Consider the following 16,552-nt stretch of genomic DNA (forward strand, 5'->3'; position numbering starts at 1 on the left):
TTTCCCTGTGCACCCAGGAATGAAGGTACCCCTGAAGCCAATTGAGGACATATTTGAGGTAAAATTTAGCAGGAAAAGAAACCAGAAAAAAAGGGAGAGCATGGAATCACAGTTGAAAGTAGCAGTAGTAAATCTTTCTCCACATGGTGACATACTTAAAATCAGTAGCAGATGGAGACTTGGAAAAATCATGCAAGGAGGTCACAACAGTGCCTGTAGCTAAGACACCAAGAATGAGGTGGTCTCCTGGCCTATAATAATTAAGTGTGCCTTTTCGATCATTTATCAAACCAAATTGGCATTTCCCCTTCAGCGTTCTACAGGACGAATGGGGCATCATTAGCAAAAGCATTAGGGAGATTATTATCATTTCACTGTTGTCTGCTGCTGCTGCACTCCCTTCTGCCTGACTGCTCTCAGCTGCGATCTGCTGCAGTGCTTTCTTGATCCAGATGGGAGTCCAGCTGTGGTTTCAGAAATAAAGGAGCTAATATTTAAACCTCACCTCTGCCTAGTCCCTGCCTGCCCTGAATTTGTGCCCAGGCTCTCAGTGGCCCCAGAGATATTAATGCACCAGCCTTTCCACATTGGGTAAACAAAGTTTTTATGTTTTGTTCTTGCTTCTGACTTCTTTGTTATGAGTTTCAGAAATGATATTTGGAAAACTCCCCAGAGCTTTTCAGAAGAAAAAAATAAAATAAAAATTACAATAGTTTTGATAATTATCAGGTGCACACAGCAATGTCTTGTTTCTCTCTGCGGCAAGCGTATAGCTGGGGAAAAGATGTTTATGAGACTCTGCGGTGTGGCTTTGTGCACTGTCTACTTTCACAGCTCAAATCCCTGAGGTTGGAAGGGATGTTTGATCTTCCATTGCATTAGGAAGGATTCAGATTTACACAACATGCACTCGTTCATGAACTTATCAAGCTGTCTCGTAGGAAGTCAAAACAGCCCAAAGTTGCCTAGAACTTTCTAGAATCCCAGATAGTCTTTTCCAACCCTGTTTCTTGAGATACAAATCAGGTACCCCCATGGAAGTGCAGTACTTAACTAATTGGGAACCGTTGCTTTAAGGGGTTACAAGACACTCATTGGTTTGTGCAGCTTCGATTTCCTGTTCCTGAAACTGAAACTTGCCTAGAGAAGTGGCTGGGCATTGCTTTTACCATAACAGAGCTTCGGTCTTGGAATAAAAGGAGTGGTTCGGAAATACAGTGGTACCTCAGGTTACATACGCTTCAGGTTACATACGCTTCAGGTTACAGACTCCGCTAACCCAGAAATAGTGCCTCAGGTTAAGAAATTTGCTTCAGGATGAGAACAGAAATCGTGCTCCGGCGGCGCAGCAGCAGCAGGAGGCCCCATTAGCTAAAGTGGTGCTTCGGCTTAAGAACAGTTTCAGGTTAAGTATGGACCTCCGGAACGAATTAAGTACTTAAACTGAGGTACCACTGTACTGCAGACATCAAATAGTATGGGAAACAGCCTTACTGGAAAAATTAACCAATGAACTGAAACTGACATGGGGACAAATAGAAGAAGACCCCTTCACCCTGGTATGGCTCTCCTTTATCACATACATAGCCCAATAAGACAACGACAAAAATCCACCAACAGCATACAAATCAATATGGCTGACTTGATCCAAAACAACCACCCATCCCACTTACACATGAAAACAAAGATCACCACAGCCAATCACAAATGAACAACCACACCCTAGGCCACCAAAGGAACACAAGTGAATAGCAGAGAACCTCAACAAATGTCTCAACAAAGGAAAATGATCTGTAAATAATGTTACTTAAAAAAATATATATTGCACATTAAAAAGAAGAAAGAAACACTGCAGACACACCATGCATAGCTTGGGGGTACTCCTTGATCCTTTGCTGTCACTTGAGGTGCAGGATCTGACAAAAGTATCTCATGTAAGGCCTCAGTGGCCCAGAGTACCTTCCATCAGCTTTGGCTGGTGCACCAGCTGTCCCCATATCTGGACAGGGATATCCTAACTACTGTTGCCAGTGCTCAGGTAACCTGAAGGTTAGATTACTGCAATGTGTTATATGTAGGGCTGCCTCTGAAGACGGTTCGGAAACTTCAGCTGGTGTAGAATTCAGCGGCCAGGTTGCTCACTGGAGCAAGACGGTTTGAGCATACAGTGGTACCTCGGGTTACATACGCTTTAGGTTACATACGCTTCAGGTTACAGACTCCGCTAACCCAGAAATATTACCTCGGGTTAAGAACTTTGCTTCAGGATGAGAACAGAAATTGTGCTCTGGTGGCGCAGCAGCAGCGGGAGGCCCCATTAGCTAAAGTGGTGCTTCAGGTTAAGAACAGTTTCAGGTTAAGAACAGACCTGCAGAACGAATTAAGTTCTTAACCCAAGGTACCACTGTATTAGTTTCTAGGCCCAATTCAAAGTGCTGGTTTTGACCTATAAAGCCTCAAACAGCTCACGACTGCAATACCTCAAGGACTTCCTCTTTCCATATGAACCTACTCAGACCCTGAGATCATCTTCTGAGGCCCTCCTTCATGTGCCGCCTCCTTGAGAGGTCTGGAGAGTGGCAGCACGAGAATGGGCCTTCTCTGCAGTGACTCCCTGTCTGTGGAATGCTCTCCCCAGGGAAGTTTGCCTGGTGCCTTCATTATACAGCTTTAGGCACCAGGCAAAAACATTCCTTTATAATCAGACCTTTGGTTGACCTGAACAACATCCCATACTCTTTTAAAATGTGGCTGGATTTTTCGGGGGGGGGGGGGGGGGTAATTACTGGGTTATTGTTTTTGTTTTATATATTGCGATCTCTTTTGTGAACCGCCCTGAGACCTTTGGGTATAGGGAAGTATATAAATTCAACAAATAAACAAAATAATAAATTTAAAGTACATTGGCTTCCCCCAAAGAATCCTGGGAACTGTAGTTTGCTACTCACAGAGCTACAATGCTCAGCATCCTTAACAAACTACGGCTCCCAGGATCCTTTGGGGAAAGCGATATGCTTTAAATGTGCTTTTAACTGATGGTGCTTTGTGTGTGATAAGCAGTTATAAAAGCTGTTGGGAAACTGTGTACATGCAGCTACTCACACAGAGTCAATTAAGGTTTGGCAGACAGCCAGAAGGCAATCTGAAGGAGTAAGTCTGCCTGGTGATAACAGAGACATGGAGACCGCTCCTTGATTGGTCAAGCTCTCTCAAGGGAGTGATAATTAATGGCCTACTAACTGGAATGTGTTAGGAGTTCATGAGGTTCAGAGTTCTGTGTCAGTGTAAGAGTTGTGAGTCGTGTCAGAGAGAGCTAGCTAAAGATCCGTGTTCTGTTCCTGTAAATAGTCCACTGTATATAATAAACACCTAACTACAAGTTCCTGGTTCCTGCTTCCTCTATCCTGTCTGCAGCCAAGTTGCCAATTGCTTCCATGGATTCTGCGTGTACTCTGCTAGGTCTGGCTAAGGTTGTGAAACACCAAATAGGTTTTACCAATAGAAGCAGGTCCTCCTTTCCTTCTGCTCATCTCTTAACCTAGGTTACCCCACAAGGTTGTTGTGAATATATGCTGAGAGAACCACCACACAGATCGATTACAGGAGTAGATTTCGGGGGGGGGGGGGCTATGTGGAAATAAATGCTCAGCAGACATTTGAGCATGAAGGGCGAGGGCGAAAGACGTAAAAGAACCAACTAAGACCATTTGATCAAGTTGAAGGTAAGTTAAATTGGTTACACTATTACCAGATTAATGAATTGTTCAAACTGGATAAGAAAAATGGTTTTGCTTCTGAAAAATCTAAGTTAGAGACTGAGTTGTTGGATAATAAAAGTAAAAAATTGTCTAAAATGTGTAAGCTATTGCTGGAGTGGCATACAAAAGATGAAAAAGTTAAATCTGTGATGATTGATTGGGCAAGATATGTAGGACACAATATCATGTTCAAGGATTGGGAAAGACACTGGAAGAAAGGGGTTAAGTTCACTGCATGTACTGTGTTAAAGGAAAATATAATGAAAATGATGTACAGATGGTATTTAACTCCTGTTAAATTAGCTAAGATATATCATAACTGTGATAATTTATGTTGGAAATGCTAGTAAAGGAAAGAACTTTCTATCACATGTGGTGGACCTGCCCCAAAGTGAAAGACTTCTGGGAAAAGATATATAATGAATTGAAAAAAATGTTGAAATATATATTCATAAAGAAACCAGAGGCCTGGTTATTTTTGTATGTCACAACTGCTGCTCGTATTTTATTAGCTAAAAAGTGGAAAACCCAAGAATTACCAATGATAGAAGAATGGCAGATGAAGATGATGGACTTTTTGGAGCTAGCCGACCTAAGAGTCCACGACCAGGAGGAGGAGGAGTACCGGGAAGAATGGGGGGGGGGGGAATTAATGATTATTTAATTAAATAAGTTAAGTTAAATTAGTTGGAAATAACTTGCAGATAACTAATTGGCTTAGGATTTTATATAGGTTAAGTGATGAATCAGTTTGTATAATTTCAAAATGAAAAGATTGAAAGATGTTAAAGCGAAAGGTAAATTTTATAAGAACTGTGATTTGGAAAACCGTTAAATGGATATGCATGGAAATTCAACCAAGGAGAAGCGAGGAAGTCACTTAACAATGTTAATAAGTATAATTTTTAATAAGATTATGATCTGTGGTTGTTTGTTTGTTTGTCTTGTTTGTTTATAATTTTGTGAAAATTAATAAAAAAAATTGGAAGGAAAAAAAGAAACCACAAAAGTACAAACCTTTTATTGGATCAGTTCATTAAAAGCCATCCCAAATTCACCATTCCCATTACCTAAACAAAACAAAAAAGTGAACACACGTGCTCTTTGTTCTTTAAAAAAATGAACATTTGCTTCATTCACAACTATAAAACAAATTGTGGTGAATAAAACAGGAGTGTTCTCTTATGGAATACTAAACCCTGAATTTACCGGGTTCAACCCCCAACCCTCCTCATATCAGGATCCTCTTCTCTTGCTGGGAAAAACAAAAAATCTCACAGAAGGCCCCTCATTGGCTGAGAAACTCCCTTAAACGTACTAAGCAAACGGCCAAGGCGAATACAGAGATTCGGCCTACGATGCCACACCACGAGAAGAGTCATTTCCATGGATGGTGGAGTCAGGGGTGAGGAACAGTGGTAGAGGGAAATGTGAAGTGAGGAACGAGAGGCTGGAGGTCAGTGGGCAGGAGGGCCTGTGGGGTGAAACATGGCTGCCTCAAGAGACAGAGAGGCAGGTTTTTCCGTCCAACCAGAAGATGGGGAGAAGGGACTCCCCCAAGAATGAAGCTGTCTGGAACTTGGCAAGCACAGCGCCACTGTCAGCGTTGGCAAAAGACACCTGCTTCCCGTCACAGTTCAAGGACACTCGGATCCTCTTCAGCACCTCTCCGCTCATGGGCACAGGAGTTTTGGGAGAAGTGAACATTGCATAGCCGCCTTTCCACTTGCCTATTGCCCAGATCCCTTCTGAGGGGCTAAAGGCAGCTGTGCTTCTCTTCTTCCTCTTCAAAGAAATCCTGGTCACGCCCACAGCCCAGTCGTTCTCACCGTGCACGGTGACTTCCCAGCAGTGGCGGCCTGCGGTGAATACATTACGTCCCAACACAAAAGGAAGGTGGCCAGGGACATTACCAGTCACAGACAGATCTAGAGTGCCATCTTTCCACAGACTTTTCAGATCATCAGATAGGGAGTACTGCGGGCTACCCATGTCTGGATCCAAAGTCACACTTACTAGAAGGCAGAGAGAAGGAGAATGTAAATTATGGCAAAACCAGCAGTCAGGCTGAGAACAATTCATAACCTGAACTAGGGAGAAATGCTGTCCAGCTGTGGCTGGCTCCAAAGTCTGCCTAAAGAGCACCCTTCACTCCTCATCCATCGTACAGTGCTATTTTTCTGGGGAAAGAGGTGCCAGAATTCACTGTGAACACTTCCCCTGTTCTCTTAGAATGGCAATGGTGCCCACCTGAGAGGTGACAGAACTGAGTTCCGGAGAGTTCCGGCTGAAAAAACAACCACCTGATATTGTGCCTTATGAACAAGTTCATAAGTTCATTGTGCTGCTGTTCGGGGCTGCCTGGCTATTATTTAGCATATTCATTAATCACTTTTTCTTCAGAAAGATCAACTCAAAGTGACTTGTGAGCAAGAGCGAGCACAACCTAAAATGCACCAATAATCTATCTAAAAGAGCAGATCAAACTCAACTAAAAGACAAGTAGAAAATTAAGATCCAAAGGCCTGGGTAAATACTAGTGTATTTTTGCCTGGCAATAGAAAACAGCGATGGCACCATAATGATGGTGTTGACTTGTGAGCAGGCCTTCCGGGGGGAGGCCGGGTTGTTCCCAATTTCTGGAATGAGGTACATCCTTTGCCCTCATTAACAACTTTCAGGAGGAACTCTTTTTAAAGTGTTCCTCTTCAGCCCATCATCTGATGACTGAAAGGTATTACAGTGGTACCTCGCAAGACGAATGCCTCGCAAGACAAAAAACTTGCTAGACGAAAGGTTTTTCCGTTTGCGATTTGCCCAGCAAGACGAATTTCCCTATGGGCTTGCTTCGCAAGACGAAAACGTCTTGCAAGTTTGTTTCCCTTTTCTTAACACCATTAATACAGTTGCGACTTGACTTCGAGGAGCAACTCATAGAATGCAGTGTACATAGTAGCCTTTTTTGAGGTTTTTAAAGACTTTGGTGATTTTTGAAGCTTTTCCAAAACTTCTTTTGCAGCCATTTGGTAAGTTAAGCTTTTAAAACTTTTTTTTGGGGGGTTGGATTTTGGGTTGGGGTGTTTGGAATTCAAGGACTTGGTGTTGGGGAGGGGTTTGCAAGAATCTGGAAGCTTGTGTGTTTTTTTCTGCATTTTTATGATTTTCTGTGACCATTGGGCCACTCTGCTGTTTTTTTTAAAAAAAATCTGGATTTGAATTTCTGTGTGCTGGGTGGCTGGGGGAACAGTTGGGGAGGGGTTTGCAAGAATCTGGAAGCTTGTGTGTTTTTTTCTGCATTTTTATGATTTTCTGTGACCATTGGGCCACTCTGCTGTTTTTTTAAAAAAAATTCTGGATTTGAATTTCTGTGGGCTGGGTGGCTGGGGGAACAGTTGGAGAGGTTTCTGCAGGAATCTGGGAGCTTGTGGGGGTTTTTTGGGAATTTTTGTGATTTTCTGTGACCATTGGGCAAGGTTGTTTTTTTTTGAAAATTTTTCTGAGTTTGAATTTCTGAGTGCTGGCTGGCTGGGGGAACAGTTGGAGAGGTTTCTGCAGGAATCTGGGAGCTTGTGGGGGTTTTTTGGGAATTTTTGTGATTTTTAAATGTTTTTCTGTCATGTTTATAAAGTTAATTTATTTTCCCTTCAATTTTTGAACTGCTCTTTACAGTATGTGTGACTTTAAAGAGCAGTTAATAAACTGTTGTTGTACCAAATTTGGCTTTGTTTTGACTTTTTTTGACCATAGGAACGCATTAATTGATTTTCAATGCATTCCTATGGGATTTCGTGATTCGCAAGACGAAAAATTCGCTAGACGACAAAACTTGCGGAACGAATTAATTTCGTCTTGCGGGGCACCACTGTATTCCAACTAGCCATCCTGTGAATTTGGCCCCCCATTGGTCTCTCATGTTTACCTTCCTGCATTGGATATCCAGATACCAGAGTGCCTGGGGGGGAAAGAACACACATTAAACAAAAGCACATAACTCATTCCAACAGTTCTTTCCCCACCCACTGCTTCATACTCAGACTTTTTGCCCATCCGCAATGCGTCCTTGAACTCTTCACAAAACGTGGAGGACAGAGGCACATGTGAATGAGTGTAGAACATCTGCAGATGCTGCTCCACCACTTCTGCTTCTGGCCCCCTCCATCACTGGAATGTGACCCTCAGAAGGTCACCCAGAAGGAAACCTGGACTGCAAAAGCTTCCCTGACCCTGTCCTAGGTAACAAAATTCCAAAACAAGACCTAAAAGAGAGAGCCAGTGTGGTGTAGTGGTTAAGAGCAATGGACTCATAATCTGGTGAACCGGGTTCGTATCTCTGCTCCTCCACATGCAGCTGCTGGGTAACCTTGGCTAGTCACACTTCTTTGAAGTCTCTCAGCCTCACTCACCTCACAGCGTGTTTGTTGTGGGGGAGGAAGGGAAAGGAGAATGTTAGCCGCTTTGAGTCTCCTTCAGGTAGTGATAAAGCGGGATATCAAATCCAAACTCTTCCAAACTCTTCTAAAAAGAAGCCATTTTGACCACTGCCCTCCACACAGTTAACTATTGCCAACTTCTGAAGCAATGCTCAGAATTGCCCGTTCATCCTGCCAGGCTCATTGACTAAAGCAGCAGACACACACTTTTGGAGTACTATACTACGGGGCCATTTTAACTTTTTTTGCCCCAGCCCTTCTCTCACCTGTGAATTTTTCTACAGCAGAGTGCAGAAGGAACGTCAAATCATGCCAACCATAGAGTCCCCATCGCTTTACTGGTGGAAAAGCCACTGGACTCACAAACGCCTCCTCAAATCTGGAAAAAGATATTTTTTAAACAACCAACCTCACAAAACAGAAACAGTAAACAGAAAAGAGCAAATGAGCTCAATCTGGACTATAGCAAGAGACCCCAATTCAATGGGACCCCTACCAATTGCTGTATGCATAGCAGTGAAGCATTCTGGTTACCCTCTCTCATTAGGTAAAGGTAAAGGGACCCCTGACCATTAGGTGCAGTCGTGACCGACTCTGGGGTTGCGGTGCTCATCTCGCTTTACTGGCCGAGGGAGCCGGCGTACAGCTTCCGGGTCATATGGCCAGCATGACTAAGCCGCTTCTGGCGAACCAGAGCAGCGCACGGAAACGCTGTTTACCTTCCCGCCAGAGCAGTACCTATTTATCTCCTTGCACTTTGACGTGCTTTCGCACTGCTAGGTTGGCAGGAGCAGGGACCGAGCAACGGGAGCTCACCCCGTCGTGGGGATTCGAACCGCCGACCTTCTGATCGACAAGTCCTAGGCTCTGTGGTTTAACCCACAGCACCACCTGAGTCCCTTACCCTCTCTCATTACCTGGCCTAAATTTCAGCCTCCTCTTCCTCTGCTCCAAAGAGAGGCTGTGGGGAAGGGGAATAATGTGCAGGGTTTGTTCCAAGGTTTTTGGGAGTCATGGGTGTAGCCAGGATTTATTTGGGGGGTGACGGCAGGACAACCACCTGTCATCAACTTCTCTGTCTAGGAGATTTGGAATGAAATGTCTTGAAAACAGTTGTTTTCAATTACCGTTTTTTTGACCTCAAGTGCTCAGAAAAATCTGTCTAAATCTTTTTACAGTTTCTACTTTGAGTTAAGTTTACAGTGGTATCTCAGGTTAAGAACTTAATTCATTCTGGATGTCCGTTCTTAACCTGAAACTGTTCTTAACCTGAAGCACCACTTTAACTAATGGGGCCTCCTGCTGCTGCCGCGCCACTGGAGCACGATTTCTGTTCTCATTCTGAAGCAAAGTTCTTAACCTGAGGTACTATTTCTGGGTTAGCGGAGTCTGTAACCTGAAGCGTCTGTAACATGAGGTACCACTGTATTTATTTATTCGCATTTACCCAAATTGTCCCTCCCATGTTGGGTGTAGAACAGCAGCAGCAGCCAAGTGTGTTTGCTAACTATTAACCAAGGATGATACGTTCATCAGAAAACCTCAGGTTTACAGGCAGGGCATGGAGGTAACATGGGGCTTTTAGAAACCCAAAGGCTATCCAAGCCTGGAACCAGATGGAAAAATGGACTGGAACTGGGACAATTGTCCTGGGACAAGCGTCCATTACAAACCCACAATATTAAGCCAGAACTGCCAACATGTTTTACTCTGCAGGATGTGTGTTGCTACGGGACCCACTTACTTCTCCATGGTGCGTCTAACACCCTATAAAGAGAGAGAGAGAGAAGGAGGGGGAGGGGGAGGGGAGGGGAGAGAGAGAGAGAGAGAGAGAGAGAGAGATGTAGTTCAGTTCCTGCTTCAGGCAATTCTGGAAGATTTCAGAGAGCAATGCTCCCGATTTGATTGATTAGATTTCTATGTCGCTTTTCATTCAAATAAATCCCAAAGTGGCTTACAAACAATAAATAACAATAAGCCATAAAGAAACAATAGAACATCACAAATACAGCCTAAATCATATAGAATAATTAACCAATCAGCAAAACAATGATGATCTATAAAACAAGGCAGCAGCTAAAAAAAGAAAGCTAAACATCATAATTAAAGCAAAAGTCGCATTATATGATTAATCACTACATCCATAAAGCAGTATTAGCAACGTTCACAAAATAGCAGCTGATGGCAGTCTACTTTATATGGCAAAGAAGGGAACCTTCGCTTCCAACATTTGGTGGCACAGCAGTGAGAGATGTTTCACAAAAATTTAGCCAACCCAAAAACAATCCAAGCCTATATATATATTAATCATTTCTTCCCAGGAACTTGAAACAGCATATGTGGGTGTTTCTCTTATTATCTAAACATCTACCTTGTGAGGCAGATCAGCATAGGAGATATATGAGGCCCTGCCCAACCCCCAGAAATTTTAATACAGTGGTACCTCGTTTTGAGTCTGCCTCGCCAAGCCTCCATTTCGTCGAATGTCCGCGGCAAACCCGCAAGTACCGGAATGAGTTACTTCCAGGTTTGCTGCTTGTGAATGCACAGAGGCATTAAATCGCGCTTTGAGCATGTGCAGAAGCGCAAACTACTCTGCACAAGTGCACAGAGCAGCGCTTTGTCATGCATCCTTTTCGTCTAGCATCCGGGGCTCCAGAACGGATCCCGGACTCAAAACGAGGTATTTTTAAATGTATTATTTTTTAATGGTTGTAACCTTCCCCAGGTCCTCATGGTGAAGGATAGGTAAAAAAATTAATAGAGATAGAAACAGAAATAAAGTACACAAGAAGACATTCAGAGGCTCATCACTAGCTAGCACCAAGAAGAGCCTGAGAATTGCAGAGTGAAACAGTTTTTAACAAGGAGTGGAATCGCAAAGTGGCTATAAGGCCGCCTGTGGTAAAGTGAATTGAGAGTTTGGTACCAGCCCACCCCAAAGAGAAAAGCCCCTGCCAGTTCTGCCACAGCCTAACCTTCAGGAGCTCATTTGGCGTCCGGTGACACTTCTCCATCTCCTCGAGGATGGTATCCAGAAAGGCGACACGCCGAAACAATCTGACCACGTGCTTGTCCCTTCCCCTCGCAATGTCCAGCATCATCTCAGCATGTAGGGCAAGAAGAATCTTCTCTTGTTGTGCCAGAAACTCGTTTATTTCCTTGAAAGCGGACGTCATCCTTTGCTTGATGGTTTCTGCCCTTTCCTTCAAGAAGCAGATGGAGATGTGTTGGAAGTGGGGATGTGGGGGAAGGAGCACATTGGAAGACAGGAAATCGGTCAGCACAGGATTAGGACGCAAGTGGTATACAAAAGGAAATCTTTAAATGTAACCAAAGCGCGCGCGCGCGCACACACACACACACACACACACACACACAGATCCCTACAAAAGCCCCTGAGGAAGGAGGGTACCGTATGTCTTTTAAAATGATTCACTTACAGTGGTACCTCAGGTTAAGAACTTAATTCATTCCGGAGGTCCGCACTTAACCTGAAACTCTGAAACTGTTCTTAACCTGAAGGACCACTTTAGCTAATGGGGCCTCCTGCTGCCGCCGCGCCGCCAGAGCCTGATTTCTGTTCTCAACCTGAAGCAAAGTTCTTAACCTGAAGCACTATTTCTGAGTTAGCGGAGTATGTAACCTGAAGCGTATGTAACCTGAGGTACCACTGTATATAATAATGTTCGCAACATGAAAAGAGCGCAACCCGCAGCAGCGCATGTATGCACACTTGGTTTGCGATTCGCCGCTTCTGTACATGCGCGTGACGTCATTTGCCGCTTCTGTGCATGCGTGAGTGGCAAAACCCGGAAGTAACCCTTTCCGGTACTTCCGGGTCACCGCGGGACGTAACCTGAAAGAACATAACATGAAGCGGACGTAACATGAGGTATGACTATACCTTGGGTTACAAATTTAATTCGTTCCGGAGGTCCTTTCTTAACCTGAAACCATTCTTAATCTGGGGCGCGCTTTCACTAATGGAGCCTCCTGCTGCCGCCGCACTGCTGGCGTGTGATTTCCATTCTCATCCTAGGGCAAAGTTCTTAACCCAAGGTACTACTTCTGGGTTACTGGAATTTGTAACCCGAAGTGTTTGTAACACCGAGGTACCACTGTAATAAATATATCTCAACATGCTCCCCAACCCTATAAAATGCATCAAGTTGTACATTAACAGGAATGATTCTTAACAGCCCATGCATATTACCCAGGTGCCCAGCATGTGATGCCTTGGGGCCAGCATAAAAGTTGTCTTATCTGTCACCAACAGTACGTTTCCAGGAAAGAACATAGTTCAGGCTGAACTGTTCAGGATAGGTAATATGGTGCCCTGCAGATGTTGCTGGACTACAACTCCCATCAGCCCCAGCCAGGATGGCCAATTGTCAACGAAGGGGGGAGGTGAGGTGCAGACCAACAGCGTCCGGAGAGTGCGGCATTGGCTATCCCTGCCCTGGAAAGCTTTCACTCCCAGCTTCCAGAAACAAAAGACAAAGAAGCCCAGAAATATAAATATTTAATTTATAATAGGACCAATAAAAGGTAAAGGGTCCTAATGGACTGGACCATTAGGTCCAGTCATGGCCAACTCTGGGGTTGCGGCGTTCATCTCGCTTTATTGGCCAAGGGAGCCGGCGTACAGCTTCCAGGTCATGTGGCCAGCATGACTAAGCCGCTTCTGGCGAACCAGAGCAGCGCACGGAAACGCCGTTTACCTTCCCGCTGGAGCGGTACCTATTTATCTACTTGCACTTTGACGTGCTTTCGAACTGCTAGGTTGGCAGGAGCAGGGACCGAGCAACGGGAGCTCACCCCGTCGCGGGGATTTGAACTGCCGACCTTCTGATTGGCAAGTCCTAGGCTCTGTGCTTTAACCCACAGCGCCACCTCTAATAATCTACAAGACCGTTTGAAGAAGCCGAGTTTACTTGATCGCTTCCCAGTGGAAGTGGCTACCTACAAGCATCGATTGGCTTTCCAGGTCTGTGCTTAACTTGTGTGCCATTATCTCTTCTTTCTCCTTCTTTATAGTGTCAGCATGCTGAACGTAACGATCCTGAAAAGAAAGAATGGGCCTTTCAGAAGTTCTGCTGCAAGTACTAGAGGGCGAGGCCCAAAACCAAAGCAACGACCTTCCAAAAACTAAACCCTGTAAAATGGTCCTCATTCTCAGTTGCTTGCATTTTTAGTCAGTCTTCCTCATTTTGATTTCCTCTTTCAAGGCATTTGCCTCTTCCCCAACTCAGTTTGTTCCTGGACTCCAATTCATTAGCTTCCCAGTCTCCTATGCCCTCTTCCCAGTCCTCAGCAAACCACACAGTGCTCCCCTTGTCCCCGAGGCCAGGACAAGACTTCCGTCCTAGCCAAGCTGACAACTTCATTAGGCACAGAACATAAAAGAGCCTTTCCAATGACAGGCTCCATATACGATATGCCTTTAAAGCACATTGAAATAACTTCCTTCCACCCCACAAAGAATTTTGGGCATTGTAGTTTGTTAGAGGGTTGCCGGGAATTGTAACTCAGTGAGTGGTTAACTACAGCTCCCACAATTCTCTGAGGGGGTTGGAGAGAATGCTTTAAAGGTATAATGTGTACACAGCCTCAGGGAACAAGCTCTCTCCCTATCCACAGTCCTTCTCCTCTAGCTCAGCCACCTTGTTTAAAACATGCAAAGATTATTTCTCCCCACCCCTCAAATCTCACCTATAGAGGAACCCCACCTTGTATTCTTGGACAGCTTCTGCCACACCCAGAACAGCTGGAGACTCCACGGATTCAACACATTTCGAGCAGCGGAGGGCCTTGTCACGCTTACAAAAAAAAATCAAGGGCTGCTCATGCTGCAGGCAGATTTCATCCTCTCTTGACGCTTGTCTTGCACACACGGTCAGCTGCTGGAACAGTTCAGTGACTGTGCCCAATTTCATGTTCTGTTTCCGACTCAGCTGAGGGTTTTTGCACAGAGGGCAGAGGACACTCCCGCAAAATTCCTCGCACTTCACCACGCAGGGACGGCAGAAATTGTGCCCGCAGTCTAGGATCACAGGATCACGGAAACAAGTCTGGCAGACAGAACAAACTGTCTCTAATAAAAGCATGGACGTGATGTTCTCTCTGTCCATGGCTCAATTTAAAAAAAAAAAAAATGTGGTGCAGATTAAAATACGGGATTTGGCTTTTCTTATCCAGCAGAATTTGGAGACACCTTTGACTGAACAAGTTGCAAAAGACTCTTCTGTCTTGAACTGCTCCAGTCTGCAAGTGGGGGGGGGGGGGGGAGAGAGAGAGAGAGAGAGAGAGAAGGGGTTGGAGTTATCATCTTGCAATTCCCAAAGGACAACTCCAGCTCCACCGTGTCAAGCTCCCGGAGAAGGGAGGGTGCCATGAAAAGAGCAACAGAAACAGGAGCAGGTGGTACATGAGTCTAGCCCCACAGAGAACCAATCCAGCAGACCTTGCCTCTGTTATTTAGTCATCAAAACATTCCACTCCCCCAGTTCACTCACATCTACACCCCCACCCCAAGAATGCAGAATAAGGTGGAGGAGTTTTAAGTGACCAGTGAGCCAAAATCAGCCATGAAACTCACTGTGTGAGCTTGGACCAGTCACCACCTCTCAGCCAGTGGGTTGCTAGAGAATAACATGGAGGAAATGAGACCCACAACTGCAGCCTTGAGTGGGGATATAAATGTATAATACTGAGAATTAAGGAACAAACAACATACAGTGTCTCTCTCCAGCCCACATGCCCTTGTGCAAGTCCTATATAATTAGATTCAGGTCATGGCAATTCTCCAGGAGTAGTAGTAACAAAGTAATATATTGTAGAATTTACTTAAAACGAGACACCTGTACTCTGTACGTGCCAATTAGCTTCGTCCATTATTGTACATCACTATCTATCATGTAGCTGTAGCACATAAACAGCATTAAAGCCAAAAAGTACCAGCAGCTCTCAGATCTCTAGGGTGGCCCAAATCAAGGAGCAAAGCACCTGCCTGCCAGATGTTTGGGGCTACAACTCCCAGCCTCAGGAACTGTAGTCCAAAATCCAAAATCTAAAAGAGCACCAGTGTGGTTAAAAGACATTCAGACTGCGGGCGGCATCACCCCCCGTAGAGGATGTAAACAAAGGATTTGCACTATTATGCGAACTGGGAGTCAGCTTAATTTGTATTATTAAGTCCGATCGTCCTAATCGACGCAGATTTACCTGATAGGACAAACACATAAAATACTTTTAAAAGCCACAGCTCAGTTTACCCAAACAACTCACAGTCAACCCAAACTGGAGCCCTGGAAAGGGGGCTCTCCCGTTTAAAAGCAGCAGAAACTGCAGCCTCCGCAGTGGAAAACTTGGAAGACTTTTGACGAACAAACGCAGGAGCGGAAAGAAATTGCAAGCAAACAAGCGCTGCAAACTCTCGCCCCTTTAAACACAGCGCTGTAATTACCCGCCGGGCGCGCCTAGTAAGAACACCGAACTACAGTTCCCAAAAGCTTCTGCGGCACGTGTACTCGCCCGCTTCGCTGGCAGCCGCGCAGAACGGCCTCATGGGAGTTGTAGTCTTTTCTCCGACGCTTCCCTGATGGTGAAGAGAACGCCGCCTCTCGTCTCTCCCTCCGCGCAAAGGGCGGCTCCGGCGTTTCTGATTGGCCGGGATTGGTAACAGCTGTGCCCAATGGAATCTCCGCTTTTTCTTTCGCTTTGCAAGGCTCTGCCGAAGAGCCGGAAGAGGCGTTGCACGTGGGGAGGTGTAACAAGCGCCGCGATGCCTTCTGGCGGTTATATGGCTCCGCGTAGCTCAGCTTCATTATGATATTATAACCTAGCGCTACTGCTTTTTCTACGAAGGGGCCACCGGGCTTAGTTTGCATTCATTCACAAGTCCTCTTTTTTTAAAAGTCGTAGACATGGGCAGATGCAAAATGGGAACGGGGCTCCTTCACTTTTCAAGTTTGCTCAGGTTAGGAGACAAATCAACAGGTGTAACAGGGCACGCAAATTGCAAATGACGTCGGCTTCAATCGTCCCTCTCCTAATTTGCACAGCTGTTCAAGCTGCAGAAGCTCTCTCCTCTTCTGCATCTGCTGGCCACCCAAGTTCAAAATCGCTGTATTCCCCCCCTCCCCCATTTAATTTTCTGTTCTCGACACTGTTTACTATCCCCATCCCAAATCTGAGCGCAAATGCTCCTGCAATAACTGTGGTTTGCACATCACATAGCTGATGAAGCGGATTCTAACCCACAAAACTTCATGCTATAACAAGCCTGTTGAGATTTAAGGCGATACCCCCAAACTCTTTGCTACTTCTCTTAATTTATGGAATAAACTGCTCCTGCCTCAG

The 16,552-nt window shown here is 45.0% G+C and overlaps 1 protein-coding gene across 1 annotated transcript; it reads right to left on the bottom strand.

Annotated features, from left to right (window-relative positions):
- Nucleotides 1–4,763: 4,763 nt before the first annotated feature.
- On the bottom strand, nucleotides 4,764–15,714 carry LOC308469831 (E3 ubiquitin-protein ligase TRIM39-like). The gene is made up of 8 exons (XM_080992821.1): nucleotides 15,479–15,714; nucleotides 13,921–14,455; nucleotides 13,158–13,253; nucleotides 11,167–11,394; nucleotides 9,933–9,955; nucleotides 8,455–8,567; nucleotides 7,678–7,710; nucleotides 4,764–5,773 (listed from the first exon to the last, which is right to left on the bottom strand). The coding sequence occupies exons 2-8, from the start codon at nucleotides 14,320–14,322 to the stop codon at nucleotides 5,256–5,258; spliced, it is 1,413 nt and encodes a 470-aa protein (XP_080848947.1). The 5' UTR covers nucleotides 14,323–14,455; nucleotides 15,479–15,714; the 3' UTR covers nucleotides 4,764–5,255.
- Between the last annotated feature and the right edge of the window lie 838 nt (nucleotides 15,715–16,552).

Source organism: Podarcis pityusensis, assembly GCF_964106645.2.
Source record: "Podarcis pityusensis genome assembly, chromosome: 2".
Taxonomy (NCBI): Eukaryota; Metazoa; Chordata; class Lepidosauria; order Squamata; family Lacertidae; genus Podarcis; species Podarcis pityusensis.